Raw genomic sequence first — 14,425 nt, 5'->3', positions numbered from 1 at the left:
TGGAGTGACAGAGCTAGAAGAAGGAGCCTACCCTGGTCAAGCTCCCCATGCTGGACACTCAGCAAGGTGCTGTGGTTGGATCCCAACAGTGGATTTATGTGCCTTTAAACTTCCCTGGGCCTCAGCAGGCCTCAGACACTGACTCCGGCTCCAGCCTCCCTAGCATATTTTCTGAGTACAGTTGCTCAGTCTGTTGCCCCCTTCACAGAAGTGGGACCTCATGATCCAGCTGCCCTAGACCCCCAGGACCAGTCCTAACTCCCTCTAACACACCCAATACCTTAGGTACTCCCATTTGCAGAGCTCCACATTTTGGGGACTCTGGTTTACAGTTTAACACTTCCGGGACACATGATAGTTGAAGCAAACAGACATAGATTTTGCAGATAGATTTCTAAAAAAACCCACCACTCTTGGTCACTTTTTCTCTCAGAATCAAACACTTTGTGAGAGCACCTAGACTGAAATAAATTTAGACAAGTGCAAACTTTTCTGCACTTTGGGACAGCAGTGTGGAATCAATGTCATATATTATTTATGTATAAGCATTTCATAATTTACCTAAGATTATTTATGATTATTATTTATTTGCTTGACAGTAGTCCCTAGGGCAGGGATCGGCAACCTGTGGCCCGTGGCCCGTCAGGGAAATCCGCTGGCCGGTTTGTTTACCTGCAGCATTCACAGGTTCGGCCGATCGCAAATCCCACTGGACGCGGTTCACCGTTCCAGACCAATGGGGGCTGCGGGAAGCGACGTGGGCCGAGGGATGTGCTGGCCGCCGCTTCTCACAGCCCCCATTGGCGTGGAGTGGCGAACCGCGGCCAGTGGGAGCTGCGATCGGCCGAACCTGCGGACGCCGCAGGTAAACAAACTGTCCCGGCCCGCGTGCCAAAGGTTGCCAATCCCTGCCCTAGGGGCTGTAGTCATGATCAGGGCCCCATTACATTAGACTCTATATTGAGCCGCCCTGAAGAGTTTACAATCTAAATATGCGATGAGAGACAACAGGTGGATGCAAGAAACAGATGGGACCACAAGGAAACAATGAGACAGTCCTGGTGAGCATAATCAGCAGTGATTATGGAGGTCTTTAGTATAGTGCAGCTACATTTCCTTAATAGTGTAGCTCAGGGGTCGGCATGTGGCTCGCCAGGGTAAGCACCCTGGCAGGCCGGGCCGGTTTGTTTACCTGCCACGTCCGCAGGTTCGGCCGATGGCACTGGCTGCAGTTCGCCAGCCCAGGCCAATGGGGGCTGTGGGAAGCGGCGGCCAGCACATCCCTCGGCCCGTGCCGCTTCCCACAGCCCCCATTGGCCTGCAGCGGCGAACTGCGGCCAGTGGGAGCCATGATCGGCCGAACCTGCGGAAGTGGCAGGTAAACAAACTGTCCCAGCCCACCAGGGTACTTACCCTGGCGAGCTGTGTGCCAAAGGTTGCCGACCCCGATGTAGCTCATCAATGATAGAATTCCAAAGCAAATGCCACTAAAATGAATCTAATAAAGGAAAAAATAACACATTAGGAAGAAATGCTAAGTGATTGCCATGAAGGAGATTTGTTTTTGTCTTTGCTAGAGAACTAATCAAAATCCCATAACTATTCCCAGTCTGTTGTGTGCTTCTGTTTTTTATTTTATTGGATAATTCATTTTATATTCATTTTGACTATAGATTTGTTTTCATGAACCCATCAAAGTAATAAAAAAAAAGTTAAGATGTATACACACTTAAATATTTAAGAGCATTGAGTCTTTTAGCAAATTCTCTCATACTAATTATTATTGTCACTACTAGCAACACAGCAATAGTAGTTGAAGCTTACAATGCAGTTTAAAAATAACTTCATATTTTGTGCCAAAAGAGCGGGTCTTTCACTCTACAATATAAATGGACAATCATTTGTTTTCCCTTTTTTTAGCTTGGTTATTTCACATATTACAAATAAATGGCACAATCCTGCAGACCTTACACTCAGGCATAAGGACTGCTGCATAGGGTCCAAATTGGAGCTGGCCAAAAATCAGATTTGCGGGAAATGTCAACATTTTAAAATTTGTTTTCCTTTTGAAATGTTGTTTTCTTTCCAAATTGAATGAAATGGTTATCAAGGCTACATCTTTACAAGTTAGGGGTGTGATTCCCCTCCTCGCATACACATGCTTGTGCTAACTCTAACTCTCATTGAGCAAGCATGAGTATAAATGGCAATGAAGCCACGGTAGCATGGATAGCAGCAGCAGCGGCATGGCCTACCCATGACAAATACAAACCCACCTGAAACCACTGGGCACTTACTTGGCATGGCTAAGCCTTGACTCTGCGGCTACCCATGGTACCGCAGCGACACCGGTATTTATACTTGTGCTAGCTCGATGAGAGCTAGTGTGAATATGTGTACACATAAGTGTAAGTATGTGTACACAAGCTGGGGAATCACATCCTTAGCTTGTAGTGTGGACGTAGTCTTAGAAAAAAATCAGTTTTGAAAATTTGTCATTTCAGAACATCAAAATTTTGTGTTGGAACTGTGTAGCTTTGTTTCAAATTTTAATTTATGAAGTTTTTCATTTTAATATTATTTTTACATTATTTCATGATATGTCAGATACTATTTCATGAAAAAAAATTGGTTTCTTTCAACAAAACAGCCTTTTCTGACAACAAACTCTTTTGACAACAATTTCTAGAGGGGGAGGGATAGTTCAGTGGTTTGAGCATTGGTCTGCTAAACCCTGGATTGTGAGCCCAATCCTTGAGGGGGCCGCTTAGAGATCTACGACAAAAATCAGTACTTGGTCCTGCTAGTGAAAGCAAGGAGCTGGACTCAATGACCGAGGTCCCTTCCAGTTCTAGGAGATAGGTATATCTCCATATATTATTATTATAAAGCTTCTGAGATGTGTTCACCTGGCAAGGTACTTTGTGAACAGAAATGATGGCTCTTGTTGCTAGTCTGCATACAGAAATATTCACTAAAATGCTCTGCAAAGATGAAAGCAAGCTTTGATTTCTAGAGCTGTAAGAATTAGAGCTGCAATACTATTCACTTGATTTCCTTTTTAACTCAATAGTGAAGCAACTTCATAGCTTATTGACAGCAACTTTTCTATGAAGTATAGCCAACGGTATCAGTATGAAATTCCATTTGTTCAGAGATGCTAAATGCTGCTGGCACTTGTTAAAAGATATTGGCATGTCTCTTAAATATGTATGGCTGCTCTAAGCCTGAAGAGCCACATATGATATGTGCAGCACTTTGCATGTGGTTGTAAAGAATTTGTGGCTAAACAGGTTTATAAAAATTATGATACTTTTAGAGTGTTAATGTTTGCTTTAAGGAGTTCATTTTAAACTGAAGTTTCTCAGTCCTTTCCTTTTGTACTTGAGGACTCATTTAGCAGAAATACTACAGGCCTAATCTTGCAGTCCTTACTCAGGCCAAAAAACTCACTGACGTCAATGGGACTCTTGCCAGAGCAAAGACAGCAGGATTTGGGGTCTATCATTAGCTATTTTTCTTTGTCAAAATAGTATGATCACACTTTTCAAAAATGATATTCTGCATTTACATAGGCATTCCAGCTGTGGACCTCAAAGCCTTTCCGGTGAATTTCACACCTCTCACAGAAAGCTTGAGGATTTGGGCTCCATGTAGGTGGAGTGCAGAGTGGCTGGGGAAGTAAAATCCACCCTATAGCAGAGAGCAACATTCTGAGGCTGCTGTGCAGCCCCTCCCTTTCCCCTCATCCTCACCTGAGACTATACCTAGGGGCTGCTATAGCAATCACAACCTCCCTGTCCCAGCTGTGTTGAGTATTGGGGGCACTGGATCCACAAAAATGCAGATATTGGACCACCCCCGATGTGGCCATCTGTGTTGGTATGTATAGGGCCAGTGCATATAGCATATTAGCATATAGAGCGCATGTTGTCTTCCAAGAACTTTGCAAACATTCATTTGTAAAATTTCTTCAGGTAAAACCCAGACTAACCTGATCTATCGAAAGTGTCATCAAACACAACTTTGCAGGTTCTCCCATTGTTCACTATGGCCCTAGCTCCGACAGGATCATATCCAACAAACCAAGGCAGAAGAGAGGGTTCATAATGGACATCTTTGATATTGATTTCAATAGGTGACTGATTCTCTCCTTTGGCAATAGGGTAATATTTGTGCCAGTGCTCAGGTCCTAGGAAGAAATGCAGAGGAATGTCATGAAAATCTCTTCCACTTAGGCATAAAGTTGACATCTGTTTAATACAAATACAATCAATGTTACACATTATTCATACATCGCCTCACAGCTGTGCCATTCACTGCGGATATTTCCCCTCCTTTTGGTTTCCAGACAGAGGCATTTGAAGCATTAGCCGTGACTCCTTTTAAGAAACTGTTTTTACAGATGAATATGTTGCTTAGCCATAGGACTGCACTGCCCCTTACAGCCGGGGAGCTGGGGTTGGGCGCCTGGATTGCAGCGCTCCCGGAGCTGTCCAGTATCCACTTTCCGGGTGAGGGTGGAGATCGGACTGGGAACGTGGGCTGATCTGGCTGTAAAGTTGTGCCCAGATTTATTACAATGGAAGCAGAAGCTGCAGGAGCCAGGAGCCAGCCCCCACCCAGCCCAGCCCAGCCTCACTCCTTACAGCGTCTGCCGGACAAGCGGTGCCGGACAGATGCTGTGACAGCGGAGACCGGGCTGGCCGCGAGCGCTGCAGGCTCCAGCCCCAGGGGATCTGCGGGGCGCAGCGGGGTCCCTCACTCACCGTTGTCACTGTCATAGCCCCACTGACACGATTGGTGGGCCATGCTCTCGGCGCGGGGTCTCAGCACTTTGTGCCTGGGCTGCTCTGGCCGCTCCTGCAGGACGGTGGCGCCGGCTCCGCCAGGGGCTTTTATAGGCTCCCGCCAACTCCGTGCCCCCGGTCGGGGTGGAGAGGGACAGAGGGGGCGGGTGTGTCTGGCCGGAGCGCAGGGGGCGGAGAGAGCGATCCCCTGGACTCCCCTCTGGCCCCCACGCGCCGCCTCTTCCCCGGGGGCTCCCGGGACCGGCCCAGGCAGCAGCCGGGCAATCAGAACAGCCTGGCGCGTGTCTGTGCGCAGCAAGGGCCCTGCTCGCCAGCCCGGGGCAGCTCGCTTTGCCCCGCTTCCCTGCCCGTCTGGCTCGCACCTGGCAGGCTCGGCCCCCGCAGAGCTAGTTCCCGCCTGCGCCGCTTGCTGCTGCATCTGCCCCGGCTCGGGGCTGCAGCCCCACGGGATCGTTAGTTTGTATTTTTAATTGAACGAGGGGTTTGATCCTTTTCCCTCTCGGGCGGTGGGTCTGGGGAAGCGGGCGGCAGGTACCACTGATGCTCAGCAGCGGTCCACAGTTTAACCAGACACTCTTCGTGCTGCCCTGTGCTGAGACATCAAAGAACCCCGCTGAGCATACTCGTGTGGCCGTTTTTTTACTTGGAATTGTCCATGTGCCCCACAAAGAGTGGGCTGATAACCCTGGGCATGAATGGCGGCTCAGCGTGCTGGCGGTAACGTGCATCGCACCCCTGGCTGGGTTAGTGCCCGGGAACAAGATTTATCTTCGTGGCTTGTTACTTCGGGGCGTTACACAAATCATTGCACATCGCCGTGTGTGGGAAGAGAGACTAACTTATATTTAACCATTTATCTCTCCTTTGCAGTAGAAGGTGGTCACAACAATGCCGGTTTGCATAGTAGGATTAAAAACAAATACATGTGATGTGCCTTGCAAACAGGAATAAATAGCTGACAGTGGGGTTGGGCTGTGGTTTATATTTCAAACTCAAAGGATAACTCTTCTCCTTTGCACTTCAGTGATTCCAATCAATTTAAACACATACCGCAAATAAAATGAGTAAATGCATCTGTGGCAGTACAGAGCCCTCATCATTCTTTAGATGAGTTGTGTCGTTAAGGTGCTGTCCTTAGTTCTTAGACCTGTTCTAGCTCTCTATCCCGTGGCTCTTCCTAAACACTATTTATTATTACTGAGTATTACATGGGTCATCACTAATTATTAAAGGATGTAGTAATTTTTTAAAATCAATTTCCAACTTGAGGCTTTAAAAATTCATCAAATAGGAATGGAGAGACAAGGTTAGTGAGGAAATATCTTTTATTTGGACCAACTTCTGTTGGTGAGAAGGATGCGGACACAGAGCTCTTCTTCAACACTGCGTACACCAAATGGGACTAGTTAGGGGGGATCTAAATGTGTCCCTGCTAGTGACTTTGAGGGGGGAAACAGACATCTTACCAGAGCTAGTGCCTCCTTCTGCCCCTGTTTCTGAGTGCATAAAGCCGGGAATTACCAGCAGGAGAGTGCAGACACCTCAAAGCCTTTGCACTAAAATGAAGACATGGAGGACATTTTTCATTATTAAAGAATTTGTTTTTAATTTGATGTTCTCGGAAGCGTAAGTTGACGGGTTTCCATTCGTAAATAAAATAAAATAATAAATTGTCTTTGACCAGGCTGAAACAACGCACCGCATCTGAATTCATCATATTATGCTGACGATATCATCTGACTGATTCTGTTGGTTGAGCTTATTCTGAAGGTGCAGTTACTTGAAGCTGCTGCATGTTAGTGTAACGCTAACAGACCCTGGGTTGCTGACGGGCGGGATTGAATCTGAGACCTCTAGAGCTTAGTGCATGAGCCTCTACCCCATGAACTAAAAGCCAGCTGCCTGTTAGATAAGACTGTAAAGCAGACTTATTAATCTCTCTCCGTGGTCTCCTTGCCACTAGATGGGACAGAACACCACACCTGGAAGGTCTGTGGGTTACATAAGCAAATAGCAACTCTTCTTGCTAGCACAAAAATTAGGGTGCCACTGCTCCTGTTTTAACATATTTGACAGCTGCTCTCTGGATTGTAGTAGCAGAAGATTGGGGTTGGTCCTGCTTTGAGCAGGGGTTGGACTAGATGACCTCCTGAGCAGGGCCAGCTCCAGCATTTCTGCCGCCCTAAGCCAAAAAAAAAAAAAAAGCCGTGATCAGTGGCGGCAGGTCCTTCGCTCCTAGAGGGAGTGAGGGACCTGCTGCCCCCGAATTGCCGCAGGTGCCGCCCCTCTCCCTTGGCCGCCCCAAGCACCTGCTTTTTAAACTGGTGCCTGGAGCCGGCCCTGCTCCTGAGGTCTCTTCCAACCCTAATCTTCTATGATTCTAAGACAGATAGCTAGATAGAGTATGGTGATGGCTCCTGGAGAGCCAGATTTCATGGCAAACAGTAGGAGTGAGTCAGACTGGCACAATACCTCAAGGAGGCATGGATTCAGCAATACCTTTTTCCACCTTATGTTCAGTATAACTTTGGGTTTGGAGTTCTGTCAAGGATAGTTTGGCTCATTGACTTTAGTTATGTGACTGTACATCATAAATTCACATTGTTCCCTATCACATCAATTTCCCACATGTACAGCTTAATTTCAGCAGGTGCACTCCTACTGGCTTCACAAAGAGCCTGACAGCACAAAGTCAGCAGAGGGTGGTGAATTTCCAAATTCCTGGATCTTTTAAAGATGCTACTTACTGTTTAGGACATTCTTATTAAACTGCAAAATCTGACAGTTCCCAGTAAGAAAACCCTTGCTATCAGCCAGGGTGGATTGATTTAAATCATCAGTAGAAAGCCTCAATTGAAATCGTGGAATTTAATCAGCTTTTCCATTTGTACTTCAGTTATTTTCTATAAAAAGATGCATTCACATTGGTGGATAGAACCATTACAACATGTTGATTTACAACTATATAGAGCCTTTACACTAGATATGGTACATCTTTTTGCTACCTGGCAAGGCACACTATAATTATATACATTTATTTGAGCAATTATATAGATTAATATTTTTAGATTCTTATTAATTGTATATTTTAGTATGTTAGAAAAAGGGGAATGATATATTGCTTATTTACTAGACAATTTACTTTTTGCTCATGATTAGTGTCAAGTTGCATTAGGATGGTAACTGGAATTCAATTAAACACAAACAGCATATAATATTTATTTTATTACAGCAAACACCCTTAAGCTTTTAAAAAATATTGATTTTTATCCACACTCAAGTGCAGGTTTTGTTTTGCTCATTCTAAGTTAATAAGCAGGGAGTCATGCACCAAATTGCATGTAAACTCCAAGCATACTTGTTAGCTTGCATTACCCTGCAGGTGACTCAGAGGGGCAGTGGTGCTGGAACAATTTGTAGGGGTGTTGAAAGCCATTGAACATAACTGCAAACCCTGCATATAACAGAAACCACTTCACACCATGGCAAAAACAATAGTGGCAGCTAGGAGAAACAACTGCAAGAAATGGCAGAGATCACATCAAGCCCTAGATTGAAAGTATGCATTTAGATGGTCAAGTACTGGAAGCAGCTGTGGCCAGGACAGCTTTTTTCTCCATCTGCATCTAGACAGAAGGCTTTAGCCTTCTCTTCAGATGCAGACTTCCTTACCATCACCCATGCATTTGTCACTACAAGAAGAGACTAGAGCATCCAGCTCCACATAGAGTTAAATAAGTCCATCTGGAGACTTTGATTGGTGCAGAATACATCTGTCCACATCTTGACATATTACACTGGAGCATCAAGATCCCATTGGCTTCAAGGTGTAATTTAAGCTGTCAGTTTTAACCTTTAAATCCCTAATGGCCTGGGATCTGCCTACCTAGGAGAACTTTCTTTCCCTCTGTCATACTGCCCAAACTATGATCAATAGATATGTCTGAGTTTGGGGTCTCCTTAGTTTAGATGGGAAAGATCTGTTAGCAGGGCGTTCTCCAGCTGGGTTCCTTAACTTTGGAATTAATTTTCTTCACTATTCATGGTTCATAATAGTTCAAATGTGTTAAGCTTCAGAGCACCTAGCAAAACCTCTTTTCTCAAGCTTTTAAAGAGTGGGAAGGCAGAGGAACGAGGGCTCTGAGGGCAGATGGGTAGATTTGTTTGGTCAGTTGCTCCATGTGGATGATTTATTTCTTTGAGGCTCTGCTGATTGTACTGGCTTTTTATGTTTGCATTTGAAATATGCTTTATATGGTGTGATATTTAAGTGATACGTAGTGTTGTTTGACAGGTGCTCTCTATGGTACTTACAAATAAAAATAAATACAATTCTTTCTAAACTCAGATAGCATAACAGCAGAAACTATAATCATTCATACGAGTCTAGTCTTTTTGAAAATCTTACTAAGCTATTTGGCTCAGTTACATTGTGGGGAAGAGCGTTCCACATTATTTAATGATACCTTGCATTAAAAGTATTCCCTTTTACTTTAAATATTTTACCTCCTACTTCCAAGGGCCAGGTTGTTCTTATATGATGGAATCATTAACAGTGTGTTGCCAAAAAGATAACATGTCCTGACAATGGTCATTGGAAAAATGCCTTATCAATAGTATTGCACATCTATTCTTTATCTGTGCATGATTTTTATTTTGCATATAGTTACATATTGGGCAAAGTATACTTTCCATCGAATACATGTGTATGTCTGAGAATTAGTAAGAGTTATGCATATTTTTCAAAAAAGATGCCTAATGGAGAGCATATTTACACAATAGTGTGCATGTCCACAATGCTTTATAACAGGTGAATGATGCTACTCAATGATCAGAACCCTTCCTCAAAGATTTTCCAATCTAAACACACTAACACAAAAGGGGAAAAAAATAGAAAGTGGTGGATGGTCTTTACAGCCAGAATGCTTCACAGCACAGGTGAGGTTTCCCATTTGTCAAGGGAGAGGCAGGGAACTTGACATGCAATAATCAGGAAGCTGCCCCAAGCATAAGGTGTAGCAAGAAATAAGGTACAGAGCTGAGAACAGAAAGAGACAACAGGTACATTTTTCAAGATCATCTAAGTGACCTAGAACAGTGTTTTCCAAACGGTGGGTTATGACCCATCCACAGGTTGTGGGAAGGTTCTAGATGGGTCATGGGCCCAGTGCAGTGGGGAGGCCCCTGGAGTGTGGTAGAAGAGTGAGCCGAACCCACATTCACCCCATAGTGGCAGCTCCTGCCCCATGGGAATGGGCCCAGATCCCCACTCCTGTGGCAATCTGGTGCAAGCAGTCATAGTGCCACTCAGATTTGGCCCCCAGGGCCTCTCTTCGACACCAGGCCAGGATTAGGGTTGTGGTTCTGGGCTGCAGAGTGCTGCTGCGAGGGGTTGATGCCTCTGGGTAAGGCAAGGAGGAGGTGGCGGAGAAGGATGCTGGCCTATGATTTTGCTCCCCTTCAAATTTGGACGCATGTTTTAATAGCTATATCAACCAATGAGAAGGCACCTTTCTTTAGAAAACAATTGAAGTACAAATGGAAAAGTTGATTTTAAATCGCTGATTTAAATTGCCTTGATTTAAATCAATTCATCTTAGCTCAATGAGCTACACAATATGGACCACATCTAAGGGCCCTATTGTATGAGAATACATTTGATTAAAGAATTATTTATTTTTATAAAACAAAATATCAACATCTTATACTTATGTGGGGAAACAGACCAGGGGGGGTCTCCTTTCTAGTAGCCCAAGCTCTGAGTCACCAGGCTCTAGGATGAGCCCTCCAACAGAAATCTGTTCTACTGATGGCCTCTGCACAGAATAGAACAGGCCTAAAAGCCTGAACCAAACTGCACAGCATAATTCTCTTCCAAATACAGTCAGAAGTAGTAACAGAGGAGGGAATCAAAGTCTGTTGGGAAACTAACTGTTTTAGAAATATGATAACCGCAAAATTGCTAGCTATTGAGACATTGTTTTACGGAAAGATAATCATCTTTGCTGCTACTATTGTTTGCAATATTCTCTAATTCCAGCTATCTGCAAACCAGCCAATGATAGCTCTCTTTTAAGCATCCCCCGAAAAGCCCCCCCTTAGCCCTTGTCAAAATCCCCCGGAAAATGACATGTACCAAGTCTTAAGAAATGTACCCAAGCTAGGGCCGAGCACCACCCTTGCGGAAAACCACCAAATGTCCCCATGCCCAATTACACCCACTTCTTGGAACATTAAGAAAGAGGGCGAGGGGAGGAGGGAAGAGTGACCCCAACCCAACACCCCAGCTCGTGACCAACGCGTGTTCACCCAAAGCCCGGCTTGTGATTTGTCCCCGAGCCGCATATGACAATCTTCAGAAGTTTGAGAGCTGGGGCGTGCCTGCTGGGGTTCAGGGCTTCAGCCCCACTCCTACTGAAGCCCCAAGCCCCAGCAGGTGCATCCTGTGGGGCTGAAGCCCTGAGACCCCCCCTCCCCACTGGACAGACCAGAGGTAACGCATGGTGGGGCACATAGAGTCATGTACCGCCCCCCCCCCCCGATTTTTGCCAGGGTTTACTGGCTGGGCCTCTTCCTTGCACAGCAGCTGCTGGAGCTAGCAAGCTGGGATCTGCAGCAGTGGGGAGAGGCAGTGGCAAACAGCTGAGAGTTGCAGGGAGAGCCGCTGCTTTTGTTGCTGCCTCTCCCCATGGAGCTAAAGCAGCAGCCCCTCCCTGCAGCTCTCAGCTGTTTGCCGCTGCTTCTCCATGCAGAACTAATGCCTGGGAGCTGCAGGGAGGGGCCACTGAGGGTAACAAGGAGGGGTGCTTGTGGGGGGCGTGACTCAAGCTGTTGCGGGGGTTGGACCTTTAAATTGTGCTTCCCCACTCTCAGCAGGCACCAGTCGGCCACCCTGACACAGGGCAGAAGCCCAGAACTACCCCTCCCCAATCTGGTAGAGAATGGGGGGGGCTCCGTGAACCGCACTTTAACTGTAAAAGAGCCGCATGCGGCTCGTGAGCTGCAGTTTAGTCACCCCTGACCTAAAGGCTCCAAATAAAACCAGACCCCGTTATGCTAGACACACACACATACTAAGAGACAGTCCTTCCTCAAAGACTTCACATTCTAAATAGACAAGATTGACAAAGAATGGGAGGAGAAACAAAGGCACAAGACTTGCCCGAGGTTAGATATTCATTGATACAGCTGGGAATACAATACAGGTCTCCTGTTTACCACCCCGGTACCACTGGACCAAACTGCCTCTCCAAAGAGCATTACAAAAGTAGGTACATATTATTATCTCAATTTCCTGATGGGATAGATAGGTTAGGAGAATTGTTCCAGTCTTGTTTGGTCGTTCCTAGCCTTTTGCTATAAACACTCTCCTCTGCTCTGTCTTTCTATTATAGGTAGTAGCAAAAATTGAGGAGTGGGAGACAAATACAAAACATTGGGTTAGGTATTTGAAGTTTAATTTAAAGTATTTCATTTAGCAGAATTAAGGTATAAAGTTCAAGCAATCATAAGAGCAGTTCAAAAAACATTACAGGCCAATTTTGGTCCTTAAAAACAACAACATGGAAATTTAACACAGACAACCCCCTAATCTAACTAGATGACTGTTACGGTTTTGTCATTGGGATTCCATCACATGACACGCACTCTGAAATCCAAATCTCAATTCAAGAATGTATAAAAGCAGATAGCTCAGATTTTCACTTTGGCACAGACTGATTTAGCATAATCCAAGAATGAAAATCTGACATAAGCTGTTTGCTTTTATAAACTCTGGACGTGTCTGCTCTGAAATTCCAATAGATTGGCGCCTCTTCTCTACTAAGGTACAGCTTTAAGTCTCATGCTGACCTTGAATTGTACAGTGTAAGGTGAATATTCACTCATCTGGGGACAGAAAACTACAGGGGACCTGAACAGTTTGGAAAAAACTTCAGATGATGTAGTAAAGACCAATATTTTTTTACTACTCATTAGCACCAAATTCTAAGGTTGAGTACAAAACACACATATGCAAAAGCTGAAACTAATGAAAAAAATCTCCCTTCACAAATCTTAATAAATGTCCCAACTCACAATCTATTTTGATCTCTCTTAAAATACTCACTTTGGTCATGGTGAGTGTGCCTGATCATCCTAGGTATGGCACTTCTTTATTAGAATGGACTGTGGGAAATAGATGTTTATATACAAATATATATTTTAATCCATGTACTTTCAGTTCTACGGACCAAATCCTGCTCCGTCCCTATCTTTTGCAGGTGCACAGTGACCAAAAAGTATGAGAACTGCCATGGTTCTGCTGAATAGGGAGTGAAGGGACAAGCTGTGAAGAAGCTACTCAGAGGGAATCCACATCCACTGGCCAGAACTTCTGTGTTGTTGTTATTGGTGATGATCAGTGGGTCTGGGGACTGCTATAATCCATATGGCCTCTAGTGGGTGTGCTCATGTTTCACAGCCCACAACCAGACAGTGGAGGAGGATTCCATTCCTATCAGCCCTTACATAGCTCCTCTGGATAAATCCCTTAACTCAGAGTTTGTTCTGGGAACCAGGAATTAGCACTAAGTTATTGATTGATTAGCAGACTATCACTTCTATATTTTCTCTCTCTCCTTCATAATGTAAATATCCTAACATCATTATCATAAATAACACCCCACTTTACAGACACATGAAAGACAAGGTCCCTAACCCAAGAGCCAGCAGTCTAATTTGGACAAGTACAATAACAATTACAATGCAAGAGGGCAAGGCATATTGTCATCTAGGAAATCAACGTTGGAAGGGTGTATTTCCCTCTCACACATACGCTGTTTAGACTCTGGACAGATATCTTTCTCATGTATTGCTAATTACTGTTAGTCTGAGGACTGTGCTAGAGCCAGTGAAGAAAAGAGCCAGGAAGCTCATCCTGGATTTGTCAGCCAGAGCAAGATACAGGGTAGATATAAAAATGCTTACTTAGAAACCCATGTATATTCAGAGGTATGGGTTTAATAATGGTTGAATTTGGCAGTAGCACAGACACGGAAGCCCTATTCATATTCAGATCTGTGCACACATCTGCCAAAACAAACAAAGGAGCATATGTAAGTTATGTTGAACTTATAGAGCACAAAGATCTGTTTAATAGTCCAAGTTACTCACTCTTCTTCATGGGGGATCAGAAATGAGCCCTAGCAGAACAGTTGCTCAGACTCTTTCATCTCTGGCCTCAGAAGCTTCCCACACCAAATGTTTGACTGAGACCATGAGTAAGAGGCTATAAAAACATTGTTCAGCCAGGTTTGAGGGTCAGATTGCAGCCTGTAAAAGATTTTTAACATGAGATAGTATGGCTGAATAAATTCATCCCAATATCTCACTCAGATTATGCACAAGCAAAAATCTTGGGGTCCTCATATAATCTTTTATTGAAAAGTAAGGGATAGGTGCCTTTCTGATATAAATGAATTGTTACCATGACTTCGTACATTTCACATTACTGGGGTTTGGTTGTTTGCTGAGAATTCAGATTGCTTTGGTGGTTCCTATTATGAAAATGTCACATGATTTAGGGACATTAGGAAGCCTCAGCTCCTGTCACCATTGAGCTAGAAAGATCCACT

The 14,425-nt window shown here is 44.6% G+C and overlaps 1 protein-coding gene across 1 annotated transcript in view; it reads right to left on the bottom strand.

The window, feature by feature from the left end:
- The window catches only part of LOC112110869 (carbonic anhydrase 3-like), a 27,486-nt gene extending 22,467 nt beyond the window's left edge, over positions 1 to 5,019 (bottom strand). The window contains exons 1-2 of the mRNA XM_024206078.3: positions 4,770 to 5,019; positions 3,995 to 4,192 (exon numbers count right to left, since the gene is read on the bottom strand). Coding sequence (XP_024061846.2) covers positions 3,995 to 4,192; positions 4,770 to 4,812 — 241 coding nt within the window. The 5' untranslated portion in view covers positions 4,813 to 5,019. The remainder of the gene's footprint in view (positions 1 to 3,994; positions 4,193 to 4,769) is intronic.
- Between the last annotated feature and the right edge of the window lie 9,406 nt (positions 5,020 to 14,425).

Source organism: Terrapene carolina, unplaced genomic scaffold, assembly GCF_002925995.2.
Source record: "Terrapene carolina triunguis isolate 2854851 unplaced genomic scaffold, T_m_triunguis-2.0 Scaffold58, whole genome shotgun sequence".
Taxonomy (NCBI): domain Eukaryota; kingdom Metazoa; phylum Chordata; order Testudines; family Emydidae; genus Terrapene; species Terrapene triunguis.
This window is presented reverse-complemented; position numbering and strand designations above follow the sequence as displayed.